This window comes from Mytilus galloprovincialis, chromosome 3 (assembly GCF_965363235.1).
Source record: "Mytilus galloprovincialis chromosome 3, xbMytGall1.hap1.1, whole genome shotgun sequence".
Lineage (NCBI taxonomy): Eukaryota > Metazoa > Mollusca > Bivalvia > Mytilida > Mytilidae > Mytilus > Mytilus galloprovincialis.
In genome coordinates this window covers 60,275,798-60,288,606 of record NC_134840.1, presented here as the reverse complement: position 1 = coordinate 60,288,606, position 12,809 = coordinate 60,275,798, and the positions used below count along the sequence as shown (strand labels likewise).

At 30.9% G+C, this 12,809-nt stretch overlaps 1 protein-coding gene across 7 annotated transcripts in view; it reads left to right on the top strand.

The window, feature by feature from the left end:
• The window catches only part of LOC143068516 (rho guanine nucleotide exchange factor 4-like), an 87,302-nt gene that overhangs the window by 38,867 nt on the left and 35,626 nt on the right, over positions 1–12,809 (top strand). For 4 of the 7 annotated variants that reach the window (XM_076242637.1, XM_076242636.1, XM_076242639.1 and 1 more), the window contains exon 2: positions 7,904–9,505. In XM_076242637.1, the coding sequence (XP_076098752.1) occupies positions 7,904–9,505 (1,602 nt within the window). Of the gene's footprint in view, positions 1–3,435; positions 3,584–5,545; positions 6,109–7,903; positions 9,506–10,076; positions 10,208–12,809 lie in introns of those variants that run through there. The other 3 variants (XM_076242641.1, XM_076242638.1, XM_076242644.1) reach the window with 3 other exon arrangements.

Below are 12,809 nucleotides of genomic sequence, written 5' to 3'. Positions count from 1 at the left end.
TTATTATTTTGTGAAAATTATGAAGAGGCAAGACAGAAACTTATACATGAGATATACTTTAACACAGGATCGTTGCATATTGATTTGGAACTTTTATTGTCAATGGAAAAAACGACAATGTCTCCGTCTCTATTGAAACACTAATGCGATTGTTGGGTGACTTTGTTTGCGAGTCGCGCCGGTTTGATTAATGTAATGTTAAATTTTTAAATTTTTTTTTTTTTTTCCTTTAAATTTTCCTGTTAATTAATAAATGTATATATCTTTTTAATTTTTGTAAAAATATGTTAAGCAGTTGCCACCTAATAGTATATATCTTAAAGTACAAGTGAGTTGTTTACCAGAGTGAAATATATACACGCGAAACTTGAAAAATTACAAGGGAGACAATCCAGTGTCAACAGCGACACCTACAGAATACAGAATACAGAATGTTTCTGAGTAAATTCACAAAAAAAAAGTAATGATATGATGTCATTTACATTTAAGTGATTGAAATAACATAATCTTTTGAAACGTAATTTGAGTTTCACATGTCGTGCCAGGAACATGTATATTGACGGGACTTGACAATGATTTTAGTCGATTTGATTGTCGTGCCATCGTACCATCGTAAATAAAGATGCAATACTGAAACAGACATTTAAAACGGACTGACTATTTTCCTAAAAATTTCTAATAATATCAATAAAATTTCATTCAAACTAGTTTTATAGTGATGCTAGTGTATCAGTATCAGCTCCGTTCGCGCCCAATACACTTTCGCACCCTACATGTTCGCACGTTCGCACCCAAATTAAAATCAAGTTCCAGTTGAATAATTAGAAAATCATGATTTATTGTTTTAAATTGCCTTGATGTAAATAATGCATGTATTTAGCTTCGTATGAGTAAAACATTGAAAATTTTAAATGAAAAACGCAAAAGATAATTGTTTTTTAACAGATTGGCCCCTTTGATCTAAAACAATTAATTAAAAAATGGTAGCAATACACTAACCAAAATTGATTAATATTTATAAGATTATTCCACCCAAAAATCCTGGTTGTTAGAATCTCACTTTATTTAGAAACAGTGATTAAAAATATTTTAACTATACACTATCCAAAACACGATTAAGATTTATTCAACACAAAACATGTTGTCTCACTTTATTTTGAGACAATGACAACAAATATACTAATAGAAATACACTTGCCAAAACTTGGTTATAAAGTTATCAAACACAAAACCAATAAAAGTTGGGCGCGAATGTGTAGGGTGCGAATGTGAAAGAGCGCGAACGTGATTGGGTGCGAATGTGAATGCGGGCAAACAGACCTGTATTCTAGTGTATCAAACTTGTATTGTCATTGTACAATGTATTTCAGTATTCTACTATGCAGATCAAAGGAAATTAATTATGGCGTCAGATATTTTGTATTAATATGATGTCAAAATTTTACTGAAAGATCTGGACTGCCAATTGCAAGTCTTACCCATTTAGAGTGAGTCTCACACATTTTCTTGCTTATTTGTCAGCATTTTCCTTTGTCTTTTTCTCTTTGATCTTTACAACTTTGGCAAAATCTCATGCATTGGCTGCATGAAAAGTTGGGAGCAGGAACTGGTGTGAAGTCTAGTAAGAGTAGACAAATAGGAACCATAAGGTGTATAAGAAGTTCTCTCTGTTATTATTTTCATCTGGATGGCAACTAATGCCACAAAATGCAAGATGTCTTACTCTAATATAAAACAAAGAGAAATGACACTTGGTTGTGAGGTTCCCGTATACTTCAATTCCGCTGTTGTTCTAACTCACTGTGTACATGTCTTGTTATGTCTTAAACCTACATTAAATTATCTACAAAATGATGTTTATAAAAAAGCCTATTTCAGTTGCCCAAATATTTTGTAGCAGGCCATTCAAGTATGTCAACTGTAAATTATTTCATTTTCTGACAGAGAAATGACAAACATTATAGTATAACCCATTTGGGTGATTGTCCCGAACCTGTTAAAGTGAAAGAGCTGGATTGTTGGGTGAATGTATTGTATTTTAACTTCGTTTTCTAATCTTGGTTGTAAAATGTAGGTTTTATTTTACTGTCGTTAGGAGAGATTCAATTTATACAGTCATGATAGTTATATGTTTGAGTTTGGCGGTTGACAAGTCACTATGTGACATTTTTTTCTATTTCATCTGCCTAATGTATGAAATATTTATAATCTTTATTAGATCTTTTCTTTACTTTTCTCTTTTCTTTTTGAAATAATCCAAACATGTTCCTAGAGTACTTTAATAATTTTATTATTAAGATAGAGTTATCTAACTTTGCATTAATACAAGTACATACCCAATTTCTTCTCACAATAAATTACAATTGAATTCAGTAAAACTTATATATATTTTATTTACCTAAAATAAAGTTTTAATTTACTTATTATTTTAGACATTATTGAATATGCATTGCTTATTTGAAGATGTGACAACATTTTCATGTACATTATTGTACTCCATAAAATAATTAATTCATAAAGACAAGAAAGAGATTGCCAAATAGCAGATTTATGCAAAATTGCGTTCATACAAGAACAGCTTTGATTGAACAGTCAAAGACTGGAACAATATTCCACCGAACATTCTAGACAATTGAGGACGGCAAGACATTCAAAGCCAGAGACTTCATATCACACATTATGTAAATGGTACCAGTTACATGTACATAATGTGGGCTATGACTCTGTAAAGGTAAATGGTACCAGTTACATGTACATAATGTGGGCTATGACTCTGTCTTTGAATGTCTTGCAGTTCTCAATTGTCTAGAATGTTTGATGGAATATTGTTCCAGTCAAATATAAAATTTTAGTTTAAAAGTATTTCAGTTTAAAATTCAATTATAATCAGTGAAGGAGTGAAACATTTCATCATGTGCACTTTTATTTTTTTTTAAAGAAAGTATACGAAGCTACAATTTTTAAATTGACCATGTAAAAAGATATGTCATTTGCATGTCAATTCAAATTCAGATTATTGAATCAATATTAAATATAAGTAGATATACAATGTTCTGTATAGCACTTTTTTTGTGGTTCAACACTGGGAATCCTCTATATTTAAGTTCATTCTTTACAAAAACCTTGAAAAAATCAAATTGGAATTACAAATTCAAGCCTTTACACAATTACCTGTCTTTGCAATATATTGAGGACAATATTTAAAATGTTCAAAGAAAGAGATTTAGTCTGGATTTTGTTGATTTGATTACAATGGATTAGGCTAGTTTGATGTCCTCAAGCATTTTAAACTTATTATCATTTGATTACTAGATTTCTGTAATAGATACCTATGTATGGGAGAATCAATATTTGTTTATTTTGACTGGGAAAACTTTGTTTGTTAAGGAGAATTTAAATATATCTTGTGTTTGCTGGTCTAAGTAAATAGAGCTTTTATTGAGGACTATTGAAAATACTGAGTTTACTGACTTAAAATGAATAGTATAGATATAGAGATCTATGTGTACAGTTATTTTCAAGCTTGTATCTTAGGATTTGTAGTTTCTGACATTGTTTTTTAACTGAAGAGTTTCAAATGTTGGTGAGTCACTTTGGTTTAATTTTTTTGTAATACTCTTTGTAAAACTGCAAATATATGTGTATATTTAACCATATTTTTTGGTGTTTTCATTAATATTTATCAAAACTTTGCAAAATACTGATGTAGGAAGTTTTTAAGTTGTAGTTCTATTCAAAATACTCTTGAACCTACATCATATAGAAGATTTTTTATAGTGATAATTGACATTTATGACAGTAGTTTGTTTGTTTGATAGGTTTTGACATCAAGAAGTTAAACAATAAATTTTATAACTTTGACTTTATATTGACATGATTGAAAACATGATGGAAAACCCCTAGTTGCAACCAAATACATAACCCACATTGCATGCCTATTTTTGCTACTGACAAGATTACCAATGTCAAAGCAGACTGAAATGATCTTTACTGGCAGTGTAAACCAAGTGCTGTATGGCTGCAGATGCTTTTAAATTCATTTATTTAAACTGAAGAGGGTTTGAAATTTATTATATTAAAGATTCCCATGAGATTATAAAGTAATAAGAATGGATCTGCATAGACAAGACAAGAACACTTTAATAAAATCTTTTGAAAGATGATAAAATCTCCTATTATAACTAGCCTAAGTACTTGTTTTATCCAATTATATATTTTAATTGACAGAATGGATTGACCTGCTTATGACAAAAACATTGAAAGGTTAAGTGGCTCAGTGTTGAAGAAAGTTGTTCTTTTATTTAAGATTGACACTATTGAAACTTCTGTCATGTATGATGTATGTATTGACATCACCTTCAAACCCAATTATGAATTGCACTATTTTCATTCTATATGTATACTATCCAAGAAAGGATTTTTTGTATAGTAATGCTATACAAATCCTTGATCAAGGCCCAAAATGAGAAGAACTGTAGTCTAGATTTTGGGGACTTTTATAGCTAACGGTATGTCTTTGTTGAAGGCTAAATGATAGTAAATCATGATCTGTATATGTGTACATGTTGCAAGTCATGTACATTTGTCTTTATGGATAAATATCTTTCTTTTCAATTTGATAAGTTAAGATCAAATTCAAATGAAAAACATGATAAAATGTTGCAAGTTTTTTTATTTTGTTAAATAGTTATCAAAAGTACCAGGATTATAATTTTATACGCCAGACGCGCGTTTCGTCTACATAAGACTCATCAGTGACGCTCTAAAAAAAAACAAACCAAAAACATAAAAAATATTTTAGAACTCAGTTGTAAAATGGATCTACTTTGAAAATATAGACCTAAAATTTAAATGAATGTTGGACAATTAAAGCTGGCAACGAGAGCTATGATGCATCTTTGAGAACTTTGAGACAAAGGAGTTTCTTAATATTTTGATTTCTGTTAAAACACTTCAGGATATGAAGTACTTGTTACCTTAGACAAAGTTACAACACATTAGCAGTTCTTTGTAATTGAAGCGTTTTTCAATTACAAACACCACTCTATAACACATCCCGAGAATTAAAAATCAAATAAATTATTTAGAAGATAATCATTAATTTATTTTGATACATTTACAGAACAAAAGCAAATAAATTTTATAGCTTAGGTTTTTTTAGCTATGTAATTCTGATATCTTTTTCTGAATTTATCTGTGATAGAGAATTTCGTTGCCAAAAATTGCAAACAGCTGTTTTCAAGTTCAAACATACAAAAAGTGTTTTATAAAGAAAAAAAAGTTTGAAATAGATATTGTGTTCTGTCTTTAAACATTCCCCATGGCATGTGTGTGTCTTTACAAGATTTTAACCAGATCAAGAAAATAGATTATAGATTTGTTACATAATGGGAGCATAGGGAAAACTGAATGAACATGTAAAAGTGAAAAGAATTATGATTAATATTACCCTTGGAGACATGTGGGGCCCCTGATTTTTGGAGGGATAGCTAATTGCCTGTAGAATTGACTGTATTCACAGATTTGTGTCAAACTTAGTTAATGGATGGAAGGGAATGAGAAAACCAGAGATATATTTTTGCAATTTAGTTGTGTGCAGTTTTTTCCAAATTCCTGATATGAACAGATGCATAACAATTATCAAGGAAAATAATTTGTAAAAAAAACGTGATATTATTGTGATGTGCATTAATGTGAATTTTATGAATGGATTTATGACCTATTTCCACTTTGTTGACCTGGATTTACCATTGTTAGTGAATGGACTGTAAGATTGACTGGGTTCTATACATTGTCCTCACTATATAGAAAAATATTGGATTAAAACATGTGTGGGATAAAAATTTGAACAATTCTTATGATAATTTAGTTAATTAGAAAATGGATTTATAATAGTAGGAATATTTCATGCTCTGATGAATACTATTGTTTGAGCTATACACTTAGTGCTGGATTTAAATTATAAAGACAATGTGATTTCAAAATATCCTTTTGATAAATGAAGGGAGTATGGTTGTTAAAATTCCTCTAGAAATAATGGGGACCAGGATTATAGATTTATTGGATGGGGACTTTGTACAGTTCCTTCAAACTCTTGATTGTCCAAAGGTATTTCTTTTATTAGTAACTTAAAAAACAGCTTTGAAACTCTTTTTCTTTTTACAGTAACACTGCTTCGGTTTGACTTGCATCTTGTATGTAATTACCGACTTAAAATTTAAACACTACATTCTCTAAGAAACTATAAGAAAATTGGTCATTCACAAAGTTTTTTTTGTCATGTTTGTTACATTAATTTCACATTTGAGTCATATTATTATGAATTTGACCTTATTAATAGCGTTACTATCAAAATACAGTAATGAATACAGTAAAACAGGAATTACTGTATTTTACCCTCATTTTCATCTATTGCTATTTCAGTTATTAATAACAGATTTGTTTAAAGTAGATGAAATCTTGACATATATATAGATTAGTATTGAAAATTGTGTAGATTGTCTTTTAATTCAAACCTCAAAACCCCAAGGGTATTTACATGTAACATTATGTTATGGTTGTCAAGACTTTCACCAATGCTTTGATTAATGAGCAAAGTATGAACAAGTGATACTTCAGTAATTTTATGAGTGTCAATTTGTCTAGAAAAAGGGGGATGGGGTAGTGGGATGAGAAAGGAGATGAACTATTTAGTAAAAATCCAGCACATTTTCTGGTTGAATTTGACTTTGAGTAATCTTTAATTATTGTGCGTATTTTAAAAATGTTTGAATTTTCCTTATTTTATAAAGTCCTGATATAAAGTTTACTACTGAGCAAACAATTAATGTACACGGTTTTGCATTTAGTAAGAAAAAAATATGCTTTGAAGAAATTGAGTAACCCTTTGTTTGATATTTGAAGGACTGGTCAGTTGTTGAGACAGATAATAAATGCTTGTCCAGTCTGTGTACAGTAATAAATTAACCTTGGCTGTAAACACTATTTATTATACATCAATAGTTAAGTATTGAGGGGCTCAACAAGGGATAAACTATGCAACATTTGATCATTGAAAGAATGAATGGAATATATATATTAATTAGATAAAATATACCTCAACATGTACAATGTATAATCGAAACTCAAAATTGTATTACAGAACTAAGTTTTGCCCTTGTTCTTTGGTAGGTCTGGATTTAATGTTATCCAGCTGTGCATGTTATGATTGCCTAACTTTACAAAACTAGGTGTTGAATTTGATAAGATTAAATTAATCCCCCAGGAGATAAACAGATCAAGATTGTATACAATCAGAGATTACCATTCCATTTAATCCTGTTGAGAAGAGAAAATAAATATGCAAACATTAAATTTAAATAGTTTGAAGTCTTATACAACTGTCTTAAAGTAATAAAGTAATAAAGTTTGTCTAGCTGCTTGGATTCGCAGATTGAGGCCTGCATTAAAGATTGCAGTTACTTATAGAAGTTGAACTTTTTGAACATAAGCATATTCATAATAATTTCATCTTTAACTTCATTATGCCATTGTTGTTTAACTGCAATCTCATAAGAAAGAGAATATCAACAAGAAAAAACACATGCTTCTTGTATAATAATTGCTGCCATAAACCTGGTTTAACACTCCAATGGAAAGTTCTTAACTTCCTATACATTGTCTGCAATATTACAGTCATATGTAATTGTATCTGGTGGTCTGTAAGTGTGTTCCTTTTGTTTTGCACTTGTTTTTTCTCTGTATAATAACACATATATATAGAGTAGGAAGATTCATTGTTCTAATTCTTTAAACTTTATCAGCTCTGCTCAATATCATGCATGACAATACAATTTTTAAAACCGATTCTTTTTACCTTAATTAAATAGCATATTATAATTATTGTTTTATTTTATCCTTTCAGCTTCTGTCAGAGATATCAGAACTTGAAGAGAGAGGTAATGAGGACCTTCTTGAAGATACAAACAAAAACATCACAAACAGAAAGGCTGTAAACAGTCCACCTTGTAGTAGTCCATCATCTATCAACAACCGAAGTCCTTGTTTACAGAGATCATCATTCTCACATAGATCTCACAGCCTTCCAACTACTGCTCTATCCCATCCAGGAAGTAGAATTCTGTATCGTGATGGCTCGTTTATCATCGAACCTGATTTTCCAGAGGAGATTGATGAAGATAATGAAACACATAGTCTTGACATTGAAAATGGAAATGTAAACAATAGTAACAGAATGGGGAGGGATTCGATACAAAATCGGACTTACTATTCTAAGTGCAAGCGGTCACAGTCAGAAGCAGATTTGTGTGACGTTGATGACAATTTGTTTATTCAGAATGACGGAAATTTAACTGTTATTGAAAATGAAAATGCTAACATCAGCTTACATGGTGCAAAACCAGAACATGTGAATGATTCTAATACCCAGCATTCTTCTATAGAACAAAGTGAACTAGTAGATAGTGGAGTTGAAAACAAAAGAAAAGCTAGGTTAAAAAAGAAGTCAAGATTAGCTGCTCGAAGAAGCAGAAGTTTTAAGGATTTTTCTGAAACAGAAAAACCTGTTGTTGCTTTACGCAGGAACTTAAGTTTTGTTGAGGCAATAAAGTATAAAGAAACATTAAATATTCAAAATAGAAATGGTAGCCTCCAGAGTCTCAATTCAACTGCCAGTATTGAAGAATCTCCTCGCCATGACAGAAAAATGTCTTTAGATGATACAAGGAGCAAAAGTCAAGGCTTCTTACAGAAGGTGTTTGCTCGACGGAAAGGAAGTCTCGATCAGGGAGGAAAGAAAAAGTCTTCAGAATCAAAAGAGTCAATATTATGGAAAATGTCTTTAAAAACATTATTTGGTGCCAAGAAATCCAAAGAACAATCTGTTGAAAAGTTACTTTGTGAAGAACCACAAACTCCACCCATTGCTGCCTTTCAAAGTGATAATGATATTCATATAGTGGACTCTGCCCCAGGATCACCCTATTCTAGTCTGAGATTTAAAAGGCGCCATACATCTGCTGAAATTTATGATCACAGTGGTACCTCTTCTTCCAGGAGCTCATTAGATATTGTGAACCATCGATCTCGCTCTGGTCGTTTTGATGATCAACTAAGCGTAAAATCGTTCAATTCAAGTAATCTTTCTATATCAGAACAGCCATTACGACCAAAAAGTCCTAAACCAAACGTGACAATTGTTCGTAGAAATTCAAATATAAGTTTACCAAGTTCACCAACTAATGAAGTCATGTTTGATATGGGTGGAAAGCCTTTAGAATCTGCTCACAGAAAATATGACAGTATTGACGCCGGAAAGATTATGAACTGCAATAACTCAAATCACTATTCATCTGGTGATGTCCCTACTCACAGACCCAACAAACTGTCCGCTATAGACCTAGAAAAGCTAGCTTCATTGGTCCAGAATGATATGACATCCAGTAATAGCAATGACAGTGGTATACAGCATGATGTCAGTGTACACTCCAGTAACGAATCTTTAAAGGTAAATTTATTGTTTATCAAACAAATGAAATATGTGCCATGTAAGGTCATACATTTACTAAAAAGTTTTTCCTCTTCAGGCCAAAGTTAAAAAAAAAGATAATGAGACTGGTTGCACTTTTTTCAATGTACATGTACTGCTTAATCACATAGGACATTACATTATGAGGGTAACACATCTGCTTTTTTTTAATTGTTCCTGTATCATGTATGCATTAATGCTTAGTATCCAAACTTCAAAACTTTTTTTTAAGTCTAAATCATAAATTACATAGTTTGAAAACCAGCGTCAACAAATGTTATCAATGAATATTTCACATGTACTTGGAAATATGTTTTGGACACAGAAAGCGTTTATCAATTGTGAATTGTTAATTAATCTGTTTAACATGTTTAAGTGCCAGTTGACAAGTTGTAAATATAGCTCATCATATAAGGAAGTAAAAGCAAACGAAATAGGCTTTCAGTAATATATAAATTTATGAGTCATTTGTATGAATTTTGATATACATGTAAACAGTTGAAACGTTCTTATAATGCAATATGTCAACTGATATTTTATTGCATTGACATAATTTTTTTTTTACAATTTTTACTGAAACAAATTACATGCAATACATTAGTTACAATGTCAAACCTCATTATTTCATCATGGTGATCAAAGAATGTTGGACATATATCTGATGATATGTACAATTCTGAGGTAAGGACTGTATATCGGAATGACTTAAGTGCTCTCGGCATGATATCTAAATACACAAAATGCAGGTAGGTCTATCTATATCAATATGTGAGAAGGAGGTTTGACAGAAAGTGAGAAAACGTGAGGCTGGTGAGTCATGTGGAAGTTTGAATATTTGGGCAATTGTAGATGGAGTTCAGTAATTGAAAAAGTTGAGTACTAGGACAATGAAGAGTCATAATTAAGTTTGAAGTTGAAGCAGCAAATATTTGAACAAATGTGGAAGGGGTTCAGTATTTAAAAGTTGAGTCCAAGGATGATGAGTCATGTCGAAGTTTGAAGTTGAATCAGCAAATATTTGAACAAAAGTGGAAGGGGTTCAATAAAATTGGTTCAAGTCTCAAGGAAGTGAATTCATGGAAAATGCATGTTATTTATTACCAGTGAAAGTTTGAGCAACATTTTTGATCTTTGCTTTTAGCTTCAGTGTTATCGTATTGGAAATCCAATTGATATTGTCATTCTTAACAAAAAAGCTGCCTTTCTAGTATTTAAATTCTTATCTTCTTATCTAATTACAAAATGAATTACTTCTTTTTTTGTTAGAACAATTTTTCTATTTTATCTTTTCTTATGAAGAGAAACATGTTATGATTGTACAAATGTAACAGGCAGTGACTTTCACCAACTGGTAAAATCTCCTCAACAAAATCTTTTAAGGTTTTAAATGTTTTTATTTCATTATCTTTTGTAATAGCCTATGAACATGCTGAATGCAATGTAAAGAAACAATTTTGAGAAGAAATTTGTGAGTCCAAGCTTAAGGGCCATCTAGAGTTTATATAAATCATTTTGATGGTCAGTGTATGATTTTGGAATGTATTTTATCTGATATGACACATCCATAGTTTTCAGAATGATGGCCACTGTTTGATTCTGGAATGTATTTTATCTAGGATGATGTATAGGTGTTGGTTTATATTTTGATGGAGGACATCAATACTTGACCTTAATCAAGGTGATCACCATGGATAATGATTTGTTTATGTTAAGTTGATTTTGCTATCAGTAGATATTTGATGGTCAAGCCAGGGGGTTATAACTTCAAAGCTTACATGGATAACACCTGTAGAATATCATTGATACATATAATGCTTCATTAACTAGACAATTTATGTCAGAACTGTAAATCTTCATAGAAATGATATAAGTATAAGGTACACCCTTGATGGTGTGTCGAAATATCATTGATACATATAATGCTTCATTAACTGAACAATTTATGTCAGAACCGTAAATCTTCATAGAAATGATATAAGTATAAGGTACACCCTTGATGGTGTGTCGAAATATCATTGATACATATAATGCTTCATTAACTGAACAATTTATGTCAGAACCGTAAATCTTCATAGAAATGATATAAGTATAAGGTACACCCTTGATGGTGTGTCGAAATATCATTGATACATATAATGCTTCATTAACTGAACAATTTATGTCAGAACCGTAAATCTTCATAGAAATGATATAAGTATAAGATACACCTTTGATGGTGTGTTTGAATCTTTGCTAATACATTCAAGATGACAGTGGGAACCATGGCGTCAGCAACTCCTAAAAAAAATTGTCAAGAGGACAGTCAAGAGAGGACATTGAATTCACAAACCCCTTGAAAGACTATAATTTTCTTCAATAAACACAAAAAAGAGTAGGATAACACAGGATTTTTTTGGTTTTAAAAATATCAGTCATTCAAAATTCCATTACCACACAGATAAAGAATGCTTTTTTCCATTGCCAAGTCCATTAAAGTTAATAGTTATAACCCCTGTTAAACAGAATATTACATCTACATTTGAAAACTTATTCCCAAACTTCAGCTCCATTTATACCTGAAAAAAAAAAAAACACTTTTGTATGGTCTAAAAAACACAATATATATATTATGAGGGAGATGATACTAGCACACGATTATTTGTATGCCCTACTTAGGGACAATATGTCATTTTCAGTTTGTGCTTTGTTTCGTCTGTATTTCCATTCGTCGGTTCGTCCAGTTGTCTGTCTCGCTTCAGGTTAAAGTTTTTGGTTTTAGCTAGTTTTTGATGAAGTTGAAGTCTAATCAACTTGAAACTTAGTTAGCATGTTGTTCCCTATGATATTATCTTTCTAATATTAACGCCAAATTAGAGTTTTGATCCCAATTTCATTGTCTACTGTACACAGAAATTGATAGTTTGAGTGGGTCATCTATGTACTATGGACACATTCTTGTTTTCTATAATTAGGGAATATTGGTATTTCTGTATTTTCCACAAAGGCTTTTAAAAGTTTGATGTATTTATGGAAGTAAATAGGATCTGGTTGTACATCATGTTTATTCTCTAGAATGTGATACTTATTTATTTTCTTTTTTTCTGTCGAACATCTGCAAAGGAAGAGTACAGAATTAGTCATACATGATACAGATCAGAAGATTCAGATGCTCCAAATGATTAATTTTCATCTGTAGTTTTATGTTTTACTATCATTACATTTCACTGCAGGGTAATACCTGAGTTTTTAAGATTTATTTTCATAGTTGCTTTGGAAAGGTTTGCATCAGGTCAGATCAATGTTT